This window comes from Panicum hallii, chromosome 3 (genome assembly GCF_002211085.1).
Source record: "Panicum hallii strain FIL2 chromosome 3, PHallii_v3.1, whole genome shotgun sequence".
NCBI lineage: Eukaryota > Viridiplantae > Streptophyta > Magnoliopsida > Poales > Poaceae > Panicum > Panicum hallii.
Genome location: NC_038044.1, coordinates 38,266 through 56,661, shown reverse-complemented (window position 1 = coordinate 56,661; position 18,396 = coordinate 38,266). Strand labels below are relative to the sequence as shown.

At 47.1% G+C, this 18,396-nt stretch overlaps 4 protein-coding genes across 4 annotated transcripts; 3 read left to right on the top strand and 1 right to left on the bottom strand.

Annotated features, from left to right (window-relative positions):
* Positions 1 to 109: 109 nt before the first annotated feature.
* On the top strand, positions 110 to 1,835 carry LOC112886600 (probable serine/threonine-protein kinase PBL7). The gene has a single exon (XM_025952544.1). It carries the CDS (start codon positions 418 to 420, stop codon positions 1,681 to 1,683), a length of 1,266 nt encoding a protein of 421 aa, XP_025808329.1. The 5' UTR covers positions 110 to 417; the 3' UTR covers positions 1,684 to 1,835.
* A 3,499-nt stretch (positions 1,836 to 5,334) lies between these two features.
* LOC112884192 lies at positions 5,335 to 6,436 on the bottom strand. The gene is made up of 2 exons (XM_025949555.1): positions 6,090 to 6,436; positions 5,335 to 5,848 (listed from the first exon to the last, which is right to left on the bottom strand). The coding sequence occupies exons 1-2, from the start codon at positions 6,434 to 6,436 to the stop codon at positions 5,335 to 5,337; spliced, it is 861 nt and encodes a 286-aa protein (XP_025805340.1).
* A 582-nt stretch (positions 6,437 to 7,018) lies between these two features.
* Positions 7,019 to 7,783, top strand: LOC112886601 (protein transport protein Sec61 subunit beta). The gene has a single exon (XM_025952546.1). The coding sequence runs from the start codon at positions 7,141 to 7,143 to the stop codon at positions 7,459 to 7,461; it is 321 nt and encodes a 106-aa protein (XP_025808331.1). The 5' UTR covers positions 7,019 to 7,140; the 3' UTR covers positions 7,462 to 7,783.
* A 2,277-nt stretch (positions 7,784 to 10,060) lies between these two features.
* Positions 10,061 to 14,517, top strand: LOC112886598 (phosphoinositide phospholipase C 2-like). The gene is made up of 10 exons (XM_025952543.1): positions 10,061 to 10,204; positions 10,282 to 10,783; positions 11,590 to 11,786; positions 12,086 to 12,221; positions 12,305 to 12,541; positions 12,619 to 12,842; positions 13,190 to 13,307; positions 13,483 to 13,635; positions 13,715 to 13,801; positions 13,921 to 14,517. Exons 2-10 carry the CDS (start codon positions 10,442 to 10,444, stop codon positions 14,212 to 14,214), a joined length of 1,788 nt encoding a protein of 595 aa, XP_025808328.1. The 5' UTR covers positions 10,061 to 10,204; positions 10,282 to 10,441; the 3' UTR covers positions 14,215 to 14,517.
* Positions 14,518 to 18,396: the final 3,879 nt, after the last annotated feature.

Genomic DNA, 18,396 nt, shown 5'->3' with positions numbered 1-18,396 from the left:
GTAGTGTACTACCAATGGTCAATGGATGCGATCTATTTGCAGTTGTCAGCATACTCTACGTACATGAGAATGTTTAGGGTGCCTTTTCCCTTTTTTTGCTGCAGTGGATGTGGATGGCAATGGCATTGGCCTGCAGGCTGCAGCATGACTTGTCTGCCAACCCAAACCGTGCGTGGATAGACAGTTTGTTTATATTAAGCAAGGCAATTCCAGGCAAGGCAGGCATGTCCTTCAATTCCTTCCTTCCTTCCTTGAAAAAGCTGGCCTCTATCTATCTTGTCCTGGCTGGCCGTCTCTCTCTCTCTCTCTCTCTCTCTCTCGATCCTCCTGCTTCGATCACCTTCTTCCCCCACGGCATCGATCGCCGGCCGCCGTCTTCTTTAATTCAATCCTCAGCAACGAACAACAAGAAGTAAAATGCTGAGCTGGCTTCGTCGCTTCCCCCACGACGTGGTCCACAGGAAGGAGAACGCCGGCCGGAGGACCTCCTCCACCACCACCTGGAGGAACAGGAGCAGCAGCTTCACCGCCCGGATCATCCGCTGCGCCTCCTCCGTCGTCGACGCCACAGCCAAGCACGACGACGACGACGACTGCCCGCTGCCATCGTCGCCTCCTCCTCCAGCGCCGCCACCACCACCGGAAGACGATCGCGTCACCGTGGTGTCGGCCCAGGCCTTCTCGTTCCGCGAGCTGGCGGAGGCCGCAGGCAACTTCCGGCAGGACAAGTTGATCGGCGAGGGCGGGTTCGGGCGTGTGTACAAGGGCCGACTGCCGGCCGGCGAGCAGGAGGAGCAGCAGCGGGTGGTGGCGGTGAAGCAGCTGGATCGGAACGGGCGGCAGGGCAACAGCGAGTTCGTGGTGGAGGTGCTGATGCTGAGCATGCTGCACCACCCCAACCTGGTGCGCCTGGTGGGCTACTGCGCCGAGGGCGAGCAGCGGCTGCTGGTGTACGAGTACATGGCGCTGGGATCCCTGGAGGACCACCTGCTGCTGCCCATGCGTAGAGACGATGCGCTGCTGCCATGGCGCACCAGGATGAGGGTCGCGCACGGCGCCGCAAGGGGGCTCGAGTACCTGCACGACAGGGCCGTCATCTACCGCGACCTCAAGTCCTCCAACATCCTCCTCGCCGACGACTACAGCCCGAGGCTCTCCGACTTCGGCCTCGCAAGGCTCCTCCCGCTGCCATCCTCCTCCTCGTCGTCGTCGTCGTCCTCCTCCTCCTCATCAGGCACCGGCCGCAGCAGGGTGATGGGCACTTACGGCTACTGCGCCCCCGAGTACCTCCGCACGGGCAAGCTCAGCGCCAAGTCGGACGTCTACAGCTTCGGGGTGCTGCTGCTGGAGCTCATCACCGGCCGGCGGGCCATCGACGCCAGCCAGCCGGATGGCGAGCAGAGCCTGGTGGGATGGGCGGCGACCATGTTCGGCGACCCCAGGAGGTTCCAGGAGCTGGTGGACCCCCGGCTGGTGATGGCGATGCAGGGGCCTCCGGCGTCGGAGCTGAAGCAGGCGGTGGGGGTGGCGGCCATGTGCTTGCAGGAAAACCACGCCCTGCGCCCCGTCATGACCGACGTCGTCATCGCACTCTCCTTCCTCGCCGCCTCCACTACCCATGATCATCACCATCATCATCCTCCTCCTCTTCGACCTTCTCCTGATCCATCATATGCTAGCTAGAATCTGATGCATACATGGCTCTTCGATTCGATCGTTATGCATGCATGCGATGTAAAAAGTGGGCGCGCGGTAAGAAACGAAATTACATACACGGTAGCTAGCTAGGGATTACTACAAGGGAAAAGAAAAGTGATTGGCTCTTCAAATCCTCAGAGCTTCTTCTTTGTTTTCTTTTTTTCCCTATAATTAGTCAAGAGTATTCCCTTCTTTTGTTTTTTTCCCTATAAAGTGAAGCTGAGTTAGTTCATTGCTGGTAAGTAGAAATGAATGGGAAGAAGCTATTTTTTATACAGCTCCCAGTCCTTAGGCCATGTTTGTTTACGATTATGGAAAGATTCCTCCTAGCTTTGGAACATATATATCTTTACACACTTCATGGACAATCTCATAATTGAAAATCACGTCGTCAAACTTTTAGCTTCTCCTTCCATTTAATAGACAACAATTTTTTAGGGCTGCTAGATTTTTAGAGAATTGCTGTTCAGAAAAATAATGCCAAATAAAACCTTAATTCGTTTTTAAGAATAACTTCAGCAAAATCAGTACATAATTACTTCTTTTTAAAAAATTGTTTGGCAGCTCAGGCACACAGAGGACCAAGGTTGGGTGACTGAGCTAATTACGAACTAATTAGATTTTAATTAGATTTTGATAGATTCGTCTTGCGAATAATTCTAGAATTTTAAAATTTATTTTATTATTAATCTATATTTAGTACTCCTAATTAGCATCAACGTAGTTTAAAATAAGCCGCAGCTCAACCAAACAGCTCCTTAGACCGTCTCCAGCAGGCCTCGCATGGCCTCTCGTTTCCGCAAAATGGGGCACAGGGGGCACTGTTGGACCGTCCATCAGGGCACCGTATCGGTTTCGCATCGGGCGAGACGGCTCCCCACACCCCCCATTTTGCCGATATGCACGAGGCCTCGCAACGGATAGCGAGCAACGGCCAGTCCAGGAGGAGCAGAGGCGGCGCGCTGGATCTTCGCCGGCCAATCTCGATCTGCAGGGGTCGTCGTGGAGTGAGAATCCGTGCCGGTGTTGGATCAAGGCGCAAGCGAAGGAGGGCCGCGTCGTCCCCCGGCGAGCAGTCTCCCCCAAGCTGTGGTTCGTCCTCCGGTCGTTGTTCCCCACTCCGTGTCCGGTGAGATTTCCGCCGCCTCTCTCTTTCGCCCACATCGGTTGCGTAGATAATCCCGTTGACGAAAGAGTCGTATAGCCGATTTGTTTCCTGAGATTCGGTAGACAGCTGTCGCGGGCGTCTCATTCGTGACTCCACAGATGGCTTCCATTCCCCCCCACGTTCTTGCTTGGGTTGCTAACCAGATCGAGAAGCATGTTGCCGAGGTGGAGAAGGCGCTTCACCATGCAACATCCATGATGGGAGCCAACCGAGCAGATGCGCTTCACGCGGCGGCCCAGCAGATCCTCGACGCCACGGCTCACATGAACCAGGTTGCAATCTACTGCAACTGGTACATGGAGCACAGGTTCAGCGTGGCCAAGAGCACCCCTCCTGCTGGTGCCAATGCGGACTCTGGTTTCGAGGTTGACCATGGCATGAAGTTGAAGGAGCCGACGGCCGACGACTTGGCTCGTGACGCTCGCATCACTGAAGACGATCCAGCGGAGGCCAGGGAGATGGACTCCACTCCCAGCCCCGAGCGTCGTCCCCTTTGGAAGGTGCTGGAGGACATGGGGATCGACTATGACAGCGACCAATCCAGAGGTTGCTGAAAGCAGGAATTGCATGTCCCTAGAGCAGAAGTAGTGTCCATGTCCGGTTTAGGTAATGTGTAGTTGTGTATCGTAGAACATGGGGATGCACGATTTTGTATTTTGGAAGTCCTGAATGTGGTGCCATGTCCTGAATGGGTGTGCTGATGCTGATGTCCTGAATGTGCTGACCATGTCTGTACTGAACATATGCTGCTCGTGAGTGTGTGGTGTTAAATGAATTAAGTTATTATGCATGTGTGTTGATCTACCTATACGTGTGTTTGACCCATGACGCAGGTCTGCAATGGACAATATGTGGGAACAAGGTGACGACATGTGCTACATTGACCTACTGAATGGACAAGGTTTCCATGGAAATGTGCAACCCAGGAGCGAAGAGGTTGAAGAAGTGGTCGGTCAGTGTCAGCCTGCGTTGCCTAACGCTTTAGGAAGACAGTCAGTTTCTCGAGGGAGAGGTGCTTCGAAGAGGAACAAAAACTTCTCCATTTCTAAGGATGAGGTTCTGTGTTCTGCTTATCTAAACGTAAGCAAAGATCCAATAGTTGGAGTGAATCAGCCTGCAGGTTCTTACTGGGCCAGGATGGAGCAATGGTACAATGAGCACAAGAAGACAGCACAGGCAAGAACCATGTCCTCATTGCAGCATAGATGGGGCGACATCCAAAGGGACACATCAAGATTCTGTGGCTTCTTTGCTGAAGTTGAAAGAAGGAATGCAAGTGGCAAGAGTGAAGATGACAAGGTTAATCGTTCACGCATACTTATCTAGTACCTTCATCCATTGTGAATTTACTGATCTGTACCGACCATGCGCAGGTAAAAGATGCTCTGGAAATGTATGAAGGCATTGTTGAACATCCTTTCAAGATGATTCACTGCTGGTACATGCTCCGGAACGAGATGAAATGGAACACATATCTACAATCTGTTTCTGCGGCCTCAGCAGTTCCAGAAGACAACCCTCCTGCACCAGTGCTTGACGCCACACTACCAGCAAGGATTGAGAGGCCACCGGGGCGGGACAAGGCAAAGAAGCAACGTAGTGGCACATCCTCATCGAGCTCTTCTGCATGTTTAGAGGTGTTGCAAAAACTTTCAATGGACCGGTATGCCCAGGCTGAGAGGGCCGAGGAAGCAAACAAGCGTGAAGCTATGGACTTCGCTTCTAGGTCAGAAAGGAAGCTTCGTATCCAGGAGCAGCAGCTGGAGCTTTCGAAAAGATCAATTGTGCTGCAAGAGAAGATGATCCAGTTGCAGGAGAAGGATCGAACTGATCGTGTAATGACCCTAGATGTTGAGAAGATGACGCCGTGGGTAAGGGAGTACTACATCAACCAGCAGAAACAAATTGCAGCACAAAGCATGAGTACTGGTCCTTCTGCTCCTTCCGGTAGTGATCCATCCAGCAATATGTGATAATTATCGTCGTTGAACTGTATTTGTTTCACAAAGCATGTAATAATTGTCGTCGTTGAACTGTATTTGTTTCAGCTCCGTTGTAATGTGCTCGTGTCGGAACTACTGTCGTTTGTGTGTAATAGAGATCTATTTCTTTCTTGGTTGGATTATCAGGCTTTGCTGAGCATTATCACGAAACCATAAATACAAATTACAATGCAGTGGAATAGCACTCCATGATTAACTCGTGCAGCTCGTCACAAATTACAATGCAGTGGAATAGCACCCGAATACTAGCACTGAAAACAGACCGTTGCCCAGTTTCAGAATGTTTGTACAAGAAATCACCAGACACATCATAGAACATTAAGCAAACCAAAACGACCGCAACAGACAACTTCAATTGCTGATGCTAGTTCAAATACATAATAGTTCAATTACATAAGTAGGTCAAATACAGGGTAGTTCAACTGCATTCTCACAACCACAACATATCCACCCCATCTTCGCAGCCTAGGTCGATCCATGGAAAATCCAAACATGCTCGATGAGGTCAGCTTTCAACTGTTCGTTTGCAGCACGGCTTTGAATGAGCTTGTGACCTTCTATCAACCTGGCAATCTCTGGAATATTACGAGTATCAGGTAATGAAACAGTGGCCTCATCACGGACTCTTCGATACTCTTCATTGGAAATGTCTTCCATGTTGGCCTCATACTGAATGCCCATGTTGTTTAGGATCACAACGCACTCCACAATGCAGTTGAGGTCAACAGGATTCCAGAGCCTGGCAGGACCTTTCATAATCCCCCACATGGACTGGATTCGACCAAAGGCACACTCCACATCTTTCCTATATTCAGATTGCTTCAGTGTGAAGTATTTGTGCTTGTTGCTTTGTGGTCTGGGTACTCCATTAATCAGAGTTGCCCATGAAGGGTAAATGCCATCGGCCAAATAGTAACCCATATTGTACTCATTACCATTAACAAAGTAAGTCACAGGAGGGCCAGTTCCACTTGCAATGCTATCAAAAACAGGGGAACGATGAAGAACATTGATATCATTGCAAGACCCAGGCATTCCAAAAAATGCATGCCAAATCCACCTATCATAGCTCAACTGCTTCAAGAATAATGGTGGGTTTCTTATGGTGCCCTCGGTACTGTCCGTGCCATGAAGTTGGACACTTCTCCCACTCCCAATGCATGCAATCTATACTACCTAGCATACCCGGGAAGCCTCTTTGTTCAGCTTTGTGCAATAACCTAGCAATGTCATCGCCATATGGCTGTCTACGGTAAGTGTCTCCATACTTCTCTATCACTGCTCTAGTGAAATGGTTTAAGCACTCGATCATGGTGCTCTCCCCCATTCTAACATACTCATCAAACATATCTGCAGCACCACCGTAAGCAAGCATACGAACCGCAGCTGTTACCTTTTGAATTGTTGCGAAACCAGGCACCCCGGCATGGTTTGACCGCCTTTGGAAGTACTCGAACTCTTGATTAAGGTCGTTGCTGATGTCTAGGAACATGGCTTTGCACATTCGGAACCTTCTACGGAAGATGTCCTCTGCAAAGACAGGAACATGTGCGAAATAATCGCCCATGAGCTGATGGTAACCAGAGAACCTATCTCTTGGAACGAATCGACGCCCGACGAAGGACCTGCGTCGCCACTGCTCGACTTCGCCGGTGCACAGGATAATGGTCAGACTCGTCTCGATGTCTACGGTGTCCTCGTCCTCCTCTTGCTGGCGTCGACGAGTTTGCCTTCTCCACCACGACATGGTCACCACCGGCGGCTAGAGGCACTGTATCTACGTCAATAAAAGTAAAATCTAGGTAAAATGCAAGGCAAATCAAGCAGGGGTACCTCGGATCTAGGGTTCTAGAGCCGGAGATGGCCAGATCAGGCCTGGATCTGGTGACGGAGATGGCGCCGGCGCGAGCGTCGTCGCCTTCGCTTCACAGGCCTGGCGGGAGGCAACTACCCGTTGCCATTTGCGAAACCGGGATGGCAACCTGCTGGAGACCGAGCTCGATGGGGAATGCCTGTCGCGTGGGCCCCACGCCGCACGTTGCGGACTATGCGGAAGGGAGACCGATAATTGCTGGAGACGGTCTTAGCTGCGGCGGGCCCAAGCGTGACTGACCGGTAGGCCCACTCCCACCCTAGTCGTCTCATCTCAGTCAGCAGCTGCAGCCGAGAGAGAGAGAGAGAGAGAGCCTTCTTCTTCTTCTTCCTGGGTCCCTCCCTCCCTCGGTCTCTCCTTCCCTCCACAATCCACAGATCCCGATTCGATCAGCCGCCATGGCCCGCTCCTCCTCGCAGTCCCAGTCCTCCGTCGGCGGCGCCGGCGCCGGCGCCCGCCCGCCCACCGTTGGCCCCCGCGGCACGGCCGCAGCTGCCGCCGGCATGCGCCGCCGCCGCGCCACCGCTAGCGCCGGGGGAGGGGGCTTCTCCGGCGGCGGAGGGAGCAACATGCTTCGATTCTACACCGACGAGGCGCCGGGCCTGCGCCTCTCGCCAACCATGGTGCTCGTCATGTCGCTGTGCTTCATCGGATTCGTCACCGCCCTCCACGTCTTCGGCAAGCTCTACCGCTCCCGCACCGCCGCAGCCTCCGCGTGATCCATGCCATCAGAGTAGCAGATCACAAGGTTTTCAATATATCGTCATCAGTCTACTGTTGTCTTGCCTAGCTTTCCTTCCTGTGCTAGATCTGGAGGGAGATGAATGGAACCCTACAACTTAAAGTTAGTGATGCCCTTTCTGTTTATCCTTCCCCTTTCCTTTTTTTAGTTTTTATTTACTCCCAGATGCAAAGAGTTATGCCTAGTCACTGTAATCATGGGGGTTGCTACAATTAATTTTGCATCTCAGCAACTTAGCGTGTGCTCGAGGATTTCTACAATCGTGCATCTTGCTTCTAAATTTATTACTTGCTTAACCATCCATCTTTGTTTGCTGGCATTAGAAAATTGGATGGCTCCTCCGCCCTGGTGATTACATCTTGTTATGATTTCTGGAGATTACCAATTACTATAATTATACTTAAGTGCTTCTGTATCTTGTGATTGTTTTCTCCTGCAAGCTTTTGTTCACAAATTGTAGCTTGCCCGATTAACCTTTCATTTAGTACTTGTATCTTGCTTGCTGGCCTTACAAATAAGTACTTGAGAACTAAACTTGGAAAAACTTCCTGACATAACTAGTTATATCGGTATCTGAGTAAATTCAAAAAAACATATATAAGTATCTGAGCAGCCCAGCTGTTGATCATTCACCATGCAACCTTCTGTTCAGAAAACATAGATTGACCATCTCTTTTTATCCTAGTACGTGTAACTTGGTTGCTGACCTTAGGAATTTGTATATGAGAGCTTTCATTTGACCAACTTCCTGAAAGGAAGACAAAATATTTCTGAATTTGTAAGCGTTGATATCAGCATGCCAATGATTTAATTGAGGCTTGGATGATTGGGTTAGAATTTACAAGTATCTGAGCAGTCCAGGTGCCCCTCATTGCAATACACATGACCTTGTACTGGTTTATCCTGGAGAATCTTGATGAAGGTTTAGGCGTGTCTTGAAGGGATGCACAATGCTTATATTTGTTTAAGTTTCCCATGATAATAGCAGCTAACCTTTCCATCAAGAAATGGCTTCTACGTATTTAGCATAAATGCCATGCCAATTTTCAGGAATTGATTCTGTGACAGTCAGTTGCAAGCCATATGTAGTATAGTACAGCTGGTGTCTCTCTCGTTGTGGGAAGCCTTTTTCAGTATGTTTCTTTGACAGATACATGATGAATATATAATGATCCATACGGTTGGCAGTGCCGTTTCATATATTGCTGTCTGCCTTTGTTAGTGGTGTTCTGTTTTCCATTCATGAGATTGGGTGAGTTGCAACGTTGAACTGTAGTGCCTTGCTCCAGCTATTAGTGGACTCCAGCCCCTAGTGTGTGAAGTCTTTTTTTCAGGGTGCAGGGTATCTGCCATTGTAACCTTGAATGGATGCTCAGATCGGGAGCTTTGAGTAGTCATATCCTATTGTTACGGTTATCTTGATTTGTGGCTGAGGGATCTTTGAGTAGTCTTGATGTGTGCCATGCCATGAGTGTTCTGTTTTCCATCAAATTGAGGGAAGGAAAGGGTGGGTGAGTAGCTCATGATTGGATTTGGATTGTGGCCAGGCTACAGATTGGCAGAGTTTGCCCCACTTGGAAATTCTCAACTAGCTAGCTAGTAGAATTATACAATTTCCCCCATTGTGACTGTTTTGGGAGGAAAATTCTGCTACTTTATATTTTTTTTTTTGTCAATTTGCACATGATGTGTCAGTTAAGATGTGATGCTTATATATCCTCTATGCTGGTCTACAACAAATTAAACAAAAAAAACCAATATTTGTATTATCAATTCGAATTTGACGCGCCCCGATTTTGATTGGCGTGCTATCCATATTTTCAGAAAATATAGTGAAAGTGCATTATTATTTATATTTCACAAGGAAAGAGAATAGCATATCGGCCACAAAAAGAGGTGTGGGCCAACTTCTTGTTTTGTTTGTGATAATCTTTCATTATATATATATACTTAATTGACAAGCTTTTGGAAAGCGCGTATGGGTCTTGCATTGTAGAGGTCGCCATGTTCTGCATATAATATAAACATTACTGCACCATGATATATTGGTTGTTCTCATGAATATATCCTTGTGAAAGATCAATGGATTAATTAATGGCCTATGTGTTATATATGCTGAGATGTTGTAATATAAGCGTGCCTTCAACTGTTCATGCTCTAGGTAGCTACAGGAGTTTACCTACCTGACTGGATAAACATCAATACATGTCCTTATGACTTGGCTGCGTCCGGTCAAGCTTGTTCACATTAGCACCGACGACGCTGGCAAACAAAAGCATCTTTTTATATACAAAAAGAAGATCGCTTTTGGTTGATGATGAAGTTGATTTGTAAACTAAACTCTTGTAGCTCGATGTCTTCTCTTAATATATGATTTGTAGACCGTCTTCATTTTGCTTTTCTAGCACTAGTTGTTTCTATTCATGTTCATTCGCCGAGGTTCAAGGTAAACTGAGAAGATTCTAGTTGGCCTAAGTACAAAGTGAGACGGAAGGAATAGATTTTTTTTTCGAAAGGAGTAGTTGATTTGTGAGAGAAGCAAGGGGTTTTCGTCTTCTTGTTGGGTTGATTTGTTTTTTGAAGTAGACTTGCTGGATCAATTAATTGATTACAGCAAGCAAGCACACAAGGGAGGGAGTAATCCCAGCAGGCAGCACGGGACAGGAGAAGCCAGCCAGCAACCTGCCTGTCCGTCTCCTTGTCTCCCTCTCTCTCCCTCGGTACGCCAGGCTCCATTCTTCTTCTTCTTGACCGAGTCTTCTTCTCTCCTCGTCTCATTTCCTTGGCCTGGGCGCAGCGCTGCATCGGGTCGAGTCGAGTCGAGGAATCGTCTCATTCTCAACGCGGCCTCCACGCGAAATGGGCACCACCACCTGCTGCTGCTCATAAGCAAGAAGCATCCAGTCGAGTGGAGGAAGAAGACGACCGCATCCAGATTCCAGAGAGAGCAAAGCAAGATGGGGAGCTACGCGTACAAGTACTGTATGTGCTTCACCCGCAAGTTCCGATCCCCCGACGCGCAGCCGCCGCCCGACGTCCGCGCTGCCCACCTCTCCTACTGCGGCCCTTCTTCTGATCCCCAGCAGGGGCACGGCCATGGCCTCCGCCGCTTCCTCTCCCAAGTCCAGGCCGAGTCACCCGCCGACGTCGACCGCATCCTCGCCATCCTCGCACCCACTTCGGCGAGTCACGGAATCGCCCGCCTCGTCAACAGGTCGCCGGCGCCGGCGCCGCCCACGCTCGACGACTTCTTCGGATTCCTCTTCTCCCCCGATCTCAACCCGCCAATCACCAACCAGGTGCGGTCCTTCACCTCGTTTCCTTCTGCTCTGCTATCATATCTGCTCGATTACAATAGATCATGATTATCGATCCCGCCGGTTTGGTCTTTCATCTACTCCCCTACCAATGGTTGACTTGTTTGCATGGAGCGAGGTCAACTCCATCCCTCCTCAAAGATTCCATTTTTATCACACAACCTTCCTCCTCCTCCTTCCTGGGATGGATGTTGGATGGGAATGGGATGGGACAGCGACGGAGGGAGTGACCTTCCTTCAATTTCAATCACTGTCCCTCTCTCTCCTTTCTCTATGTATCCATCTCTTCTCTGGGCCAACTCTACCTGCCTACCTGTCCGCATTCCCTTCTAGTACAGGGGGCGCTGCTCAATTTTGGACACTGCTATCTCATTTTCCATTTGGTAGGATTGCACTCTTGTCTCACATTGCAGCTCACAACTACATAACTGACTACAAATGAGGTCAATAAACCATCATTTCAGAGTACCAGGTTACAAGTAGTAGTACTAGTTCTTTTCACAAGACAGACAAATCTCAAATCTGCATCAAATTCAGGAAATTTACTAGTACTTGACTCCTCAGAAATGATCCAATGGATGTGCTTCAGTTACTACCAACTGACATTTCAGTTCAGGGCTCATAACTAAGACCCGTTGCTCTGTACATGAATCCAGTGGTATTTATGCTTTAATACAGAAGATGTGCTTGCTAGTGCTCCCTTACATTACATAGCACAGTTAATTATTTTGCTTCTTCTTGATAAACTCTGCCTCATCGCTCACCATTACTTTTCACTCTTCCCTCAGGTTCACCAGGACATGTCAGCCCCGTTCTCTCATTATTTCATATTCACAGGCCATAATTCCTACCTTACCGGGAACCAGCTCAATAGTGACTCCAGCGACATCCCAATTATAAAATCACTACAGAGAGGTGTTAGAGTCATTGAACTTGATATGTGGCCAAATTCTTCAAAGAACAATGTTGATATTCTTCATGGAGGGTATGAATTCTGTTCTTTAACCATATTGATTATTTTCTGCACATGGAACGATTACAACATATTTTTGCATGATATACTACGATACCCTTTCTTCAAAATGAAGGGAAAATGCATATTTTTCTTCACCACACAACAATGTAGCAAGAACAAGAATTTTCCCCACTCCAAACCCCTGCTCAATATTTACACAGTCTAGTTTGTTATAAATAACCCATACTGCTTGAACTTGTAACCATCCTTTTTTTTCTCTTACTCTGCAAAATGTTTCGCTGACTCTTATTTTTCTTGGCATTTGAAAGGACATTGACTGCCCCTGTAGAAATGATCAGATGTTTAAAGTCAATTAAAGAATATGCCTTTTGTGCGTCCAGTTATCCTCTTGTTATTACTCTTGAGGATCACCTCACAGCAGACCTCCAAGCCAAAGTAGCTGAGGTGAAGTTTACTTACTGTATCATTTTTTTCCTTGCATTTTCCCCCTGTTTAAAACATCAGTTCTTACTTGGAAATTACTATAGATGCTCACTGAAACGTTCGGAGATCTTCTTTTCATCCCTAGTTCAGACCCAATGAAAGAGTTTCCTTCTCCAGAAGCTCTAATGGAGAGGATAATAATCTCAACTAAACCCCCACAAGAATACAAGGAGTTTCTGAAAGCTAAGGATAATCAGAATGGTAATGGAAACTTAGCTGATTTACCTGACCAAGGAAGCCTGAGGAGAATAGATTCAAATGCCGATGAATCTGATGGAAAGGTCTGCAATATCACTGCCTTTTCAAGACAGGCACCCATTGTTTAACACACATGAAGTAAACTTATTGCCATGAACAGGATGAACTAGATGAGCAAGATGAGGAAGATTCTGATGAGGACGACCCCAAATTTCAGCAGGAAACTGCCTGTGAGTATAGGAAACTGATCACCATCCAAGCTGGCAAACCAAAAGGCCATTTACGGGATGCTCTAAAGGTAGACCCAGACAAAGTCAGGCGGCTCTCTTTGAGCGAGACACAGATAGCTAAAGCGACAGCTTCTCATGGCGCTGAAGTCATAAGGTAATTTGTGTGTACCAATATCTAATTCTATTTGAAGTCCAATGCACCAGAACTCCAGAAGATTTCATATCAAATTGTTATACTATCAGTTCTATAAATCTATGGGTTTTATAAACTCGATATTTAGCTTATGCCCTTAAATCTTATTCCTCTGTTTTAGACCATAGGGGCTCATCAATGTTTCTACTGTAATCTACAGTTCGTAATCCGGTAAAAGGCCAAACTCCCATGGTAGCCTACAAAAGATAATTGATACAAAGTTTTCACCATTAAGCAATCACAAATTGCATCTCTTCAAGGTGTTTACCATAGTCCGCAGACTTGCTGAAGAACTTAAATCTATTCAGGTTCACTCAGAAGAATATACTGAGGGTGTATCCAAAGGGCACAAGGGTTAACTCTTCTAACTATGATCCAATGAACGCCTGGATTCATGGTGCTCAGATGGTTGCATTTAACATGCAGGTGGGATTTAGTTCTTAACTGTCAGTAGTTTGCCTTTCTTCATGCCTTCTATAGTCACATAGTGGTTACTATTAAGTTGTTTGGCTGAACTAGGTCTCTTGCACAGCTGCCAAGCTGTAGCATATATTCAATATATATGAAGTAAGGCATAGTCTCTTGTGTTTTCATTTTTCAGGGGCATGACAAAGCACTCCGATTGATGCAAGGATTTTTCAGAGCCAATGGGGGCTGCGGTTATGTTAAAAAACCTGACTTCTTGCTAACGACAGGTCCAAATGGCGAGGTATTTGACCCTAAAGCTAGTTTGCCAGTGAAGACAACTCTCAAGGTAGGTATATGTTTCCAAGGCAGTCACAGCTGATCTTGTTGAAAATGCCAATGAAGATGCTCGTACAATGTGGAAGCAGGTAAAAGTATATATGGGAGATGGGTGGCGCATGGATTTCAGTAAAACTCATTTTGACGCCTTCTCGCCTCCAGATTTCTATACCAGGGTAAGGCTACAAGGATGTTGAATTGGTTCTTGGTAGACATTGGTTACATTGTGGGCCGACGAAAGTTGTAGCTAAGAAGGTCCAATATAGTGAGATATGTATGCTGTCTGAATAAACAGGTAGGGATCGCTGGAGTGAAGGCGGATAGTGTGATGAAGAAAACGCGGGTCCTGGAAGACCAGTGGGTGCCGGTGTGGGACGAGGAGTTCACGTTCCCGCTGACGGTGCCGGAGCTAGCCCTGCTGAGGATAGAGGTGCAGGAGTACGATATGTCGGAGAAGCACGACTTCGGCGGGCAGACGGTGCTGCCGGTGTGGGAGCTGAAGCAGGGCATCCGTGCTGTGGCCCTGCACGATCGCAAGGGCGTCAGGTACAAGTCCGTCAGGCTCCTCATGCGCTTCGATTTTGTCTAGGCATCAGCAGCAGTCCATTCTTGCGCTATCCAGTCAGTGAGAGATTGCATTTCTCTTTCTTTTTTCTTTTTTCTTTTTTCTTTTTAAAAAGGAATTCTTGTGCATCTAGTGTGATTGTGTCTACGTAAAAGTTATGAAATAGGAATTATTATTACTAGTAGAGTATACTTCCATCTCCATGTGATTAGTGTAGACTAGAGTATCTTGCGCATATATGTATCATGAATGTATGTACTATTGATTTTGCCGTAATAAAGGATGTATGGAATGAAGGAAGCAGCACATCAACTGCTGTATTTTTTTCGAATTTGATGTTCTCGTTGTTGACATGCATATGGAGACTGCATTGTTACTGGAGTTGCATTTATGTCCCGGAACTTCATTCATTCTGCTGCTGGCTTTTATACGAAATACGACATGAACAGCCAACTCTTTGGTTGACAGTCGACACTGACAGGTGGCTCGCGTCGAATATAAAATCATCCTTTAGAATGAAGGACCACGTCATGATCTGATCGACATCCTTATCCATTTCGTTGATGCGGGTCCATTCTTTTCTTCAAGATGGGTCCAGTTAACAAATCTTGTTAGTACTTGTTATGAAAAATACATATATGATTAATGTTTGAATTCATCTGCACGTTATGAGTTCACACTATTTACCTTACGATGCAGTTATTATTAATACTTTGCTAAACATTTATTTGGATGCGGCGTGGTTCACAAACGTGAGCTTAGAATATAATAGTGTCAATGGTTTTCCTTACAATCTAAAGAATACCATCTGTATCAGCTTGCTGCCTTTAGCAACAAGTTTTAGCCGTTCGGGACAAACTCATGTCTAATGCCTTTACGGTAAATAATCAGGTCTTGCTCACAAGGTTTTCAATTTTTTATAGACGAATATAGAGGTCGTAAATAGCACAACCAAATATGCGCAGATTCAATCACATGTTTGCCTACAAATCACACGCTTCTACTAATCCATTTAATTTTTCGTCATGTATAAAATTCTTAACCCATATCGGCCGTTTATATTTTTCATTCTTATTATGTATAAAGGTTTAGTCTACAATTGGTGACATAGCCTCAACCTTACATGCTGGTGTCATGGCTCCATTGACAAGGTGAGATTGAGACTAAAGTTCAACTCTCGTACTTATGCGAATTGCGGATCCAATTTCTCAGTATTACTTATACATATTTACATGTAGATCACCATGTGCTTACTTCAAATCAATATGCAGGTGACATGTTCTCAGCATCGACCTATAAATATTTTTAAATTAAAAGAAAAAAAGTAAATGCATCCATCAGGTACATTTGTGAATTTGAACTTTTGACTACCAATGCATTATATTTTAGAAAGAAAACAACTAGGGAAGGGCTCCCGGTAACGTTCGGTCGAGAGCCCTCCTCCATATTATCCATCCATAGCGTCCGTATAAAAAAAATACTTTCATTATCTTTTTCTTTTCACGATGTGTCTTCCTTCTAACACTGCCGTTGCCGGTTCCAAGCCCGCGATGAGAAAATGTGGAGGGTTGTGTTAGGTTTGGCGAACCAGCGTAAAAAATCAGCCACTCTAATAGAAATGAAACCCATAAGAAATTCGTTGGGGCGTAACCCTCTTAGCGACGCGCTACATCGGAACCCGGGTGTGGTGTTAAATGGGCAAGGGCCGGGTCGTCTTCCCCTTAGGGGCGCGTCGTATCGTGATCCGGGTACGATGATAAGTGAGCAAGGGTCGGGTCGTCGCAGCCTCTGTGGCGCGCTACATCTGCGCCCGGGTGTAGTGAAAAATGAGCAAGGGTCTTCGCATTTCTCTCGATGGGTGCGAAGGGTAAGGAAGCTAGCCGAGCCAACTAGGATTCGTCTAGGTAGTTGGAACGTAGGGTCTCTAACAGGTAAGTTAAGAGAGCTAGTCGATGTAGCAATTAGGAGGCGTGTAAATATTCTATGCGTGCAGGAGACTAAATGGAAGGGCCAGAAGGCGAAGGAAGTGGAGGGTTCTGGCTTCAAGCTTTGGTACACGGGGACAACCTCGGGTAGGAATGGTGTAGGCATATTGATCGATAAGAGCCTTAAGGATGGAGTTGTAGATGTTAGGAGGCAAGGCGACCGGATTATCCTAGTGCGGTTGGTTATTGGAGATTTGGCTCTGAATGTGATCAGTGCCTATGCCCCTCAGGTAGGTCTTAGTGAGAGCTCCAAGAGTCAGTTCTGGGAAGACCTTGATAGCATGGTTAGTACCGTGCCTATCAGTGAGAGGCTCTTCATAGGAGGAGACCTCAATGGCCATGTGGGTGCGACTAATATAGGATATGAGCGAGTACACGGGGGTTTCGGGTATGGTAGTAGGAACGAGGGGGGAGGATGTTTTGAATTTTGCGTTGGCCTACGACCTGCTGTTAGCGAATACCCTCTTTAGGAAGAGGGAGTCCCATCTAGTGACCTTCCATAGTGGACAATACTCGAGCCAAATCGATTTTATCCTTGCTAGGAGAGAGGATAGACGTGCCTGCTTAGATTGTAAGGTGATACTTGGGGAGTGTGTTGTCCCCCAACACAAGCTTGTGGTGGCGGATTTTCGTTTTCGGGTACGTGCCCACCGGGACAAACGTGCCAAGATTGCGAGAACGAAGTGGTGGAAGCTTAGAGGGGAAGAGGCTCAGACGTTTAAGGGGAGGATGCTAGGCGAGGGGCCTTGGGAAGAAGGAGCAGATGTAGATGATATGTGGTTAAAGATGGCGACATGTATTCGGAAGGTGGCCTCAGAAGTGTTTGGTGTGAGTAGGGGAGGCAAGCAGGAAGTGAAAGAGACTTGGTGGTGGAATGACGAGGTGCAAAGGGCTATTAAGGAGAAGAAGGAGTGTTTCAAACGCCTTCACCTCGACAAGAGCGCAACCAACATCGAGGGATATAGATTAGCGAAAAGGTCTGCAAAGCGAGCTGTAAGTGTAGCGAAAGGTCAGGCTTTTGATGACCTGTATCAACGGCTAGGTACGAAGGAAGGAGAGAAGGACATTTATAGGATAGCTAGGACCCGCGAGAGGAAGACAAGGGACATAAACCAAATCAAATGCATCAAGGATGGGACAGGTCGACTTCTGGTGAAGGATGAGGAGATCAAGGACAGATGGCGAGAATACTTCGACAAGTTGTTTAATGGAGAAAATGAGGGTCCTACCTTCGAGTTGGACGACTCATTTGATGATACCAACAGACGCTTTGTGAGGAGGATTCAGGAGGCAGAGATCGGGGAGGCTTTGAAGAGGATGAAGGGAGGTAAAGCGATGGGTCCCGATGGCATCCCCATTGAGGTGTGGAGATGCCTGGGCGAGAGGGCGGTAGTATGGTTAACTAAGCTTTTTAACCTAATTTTCCAGTCAAACAAGATGCCGGAGGAATGGAGGAGAAGTATATTAATACCGATCTTCAAGAATAAGGGAGATGTTCAAAGTTGTACTAACTACCGGGGGATTAAGCTGATGAGCCATACGATGAAACTTTGGGAGAGGGTTATCGAGCATCGCCTAAGAGGATTGACAAGGGTGACCCAAAACCAGTTTGGGTTCATGCCTGGGAGGTCGACCATGGAGGCGATTTTCTTAGTACGACAGTTGATGGAGAGATATAGAGAGGAGAAGAAGGACTTACACATGGTCTTTATTGACCTAGAGAAGGCGTATGATAAAGTACCGAGAGATGTCATGTGGTGGGCCTTGGAAAAACACAAAGTTCCAACTAAGTATATTACCCTCATCAAGGATATGTACAAGGATGCGATGACTTGTGTTCGAACATGTGATGGCGATACCAGTGACTTTCCAATTAAAATAGGACTACATCAGGGGTCAGCATTGAGCCCTTATCTATTTGCTTTGGTGATGGATGAGGTCACAAGGGACATACAGGGTGATATCCCTTGGTGTATGCTCTTTGCTGATGATGTGGTGCTAGTTGATGAGAGTAGGGTAGGGGTTAATATGAAGTTAGAGCTGTGGAGACACACGTTAGAGTCGAGGGGGTTCAGACTGAGTAGGACCAAGACCGAGTATATGATGTGCGACTTTAGCCCGACTAGGCATGAGGATGGGGACGTTAGCCTCGAAGGTCAAGTGGTGGCCAAGAAGGATACTTTCCGGTATCTAGGATCAATGCTTCAGAAAGATGGAGACA

Coding starts and splice junctions, on each gene's coding strand:
- LOC112884192 (XM_025949555.1), bottom strand. CDS start 6,436: ATGGGCGATTATTTCGCACATGTTCCTGTCTTTGCAGAGGACATCTTC. Junction 5,849..6,089: donor TATGGCGATGACATTGCTAG/GTTATTGCACAA, acceptor TGTTTTTGATAG/CATTGCAAGTGGAACTGGCC.
- LOC112886598 (XM_025952543.1), top strand. CDS start 10,442: ATGGGGAGCTACGCGTACAAGTACTGTATGTGCTTCACCCGCAAGTTC. Junction 10,784..11,589: donor ACCCGCCAATCACCAACCAG/GTGCGGTCCTTC, acceptor CTCTTCCCTCAG/GTTCACCAGGACATGTCAGC. Junction 13,802..13,920: donor CTCCAGATTTCTATACCAGG/GTAAGGCTACAA, acceptor CTGAATAAACAG/GTAGGGATCGCTGGAGTGAA.
- LOC112886600 (XM_025952544.1), top strand. CDS start 418: ATGCTGAGCTGGCTTCGTCGCTTCCCCCACGACGTGGTCCACAGGAAG.
- LOC112886601 (XM_025952546.1), top strand. CDS start 7,141: ATGGCCCGCTCCTCCTCGCAGTCCCAGTCCTCCGTCGGCGGCGCCGGC.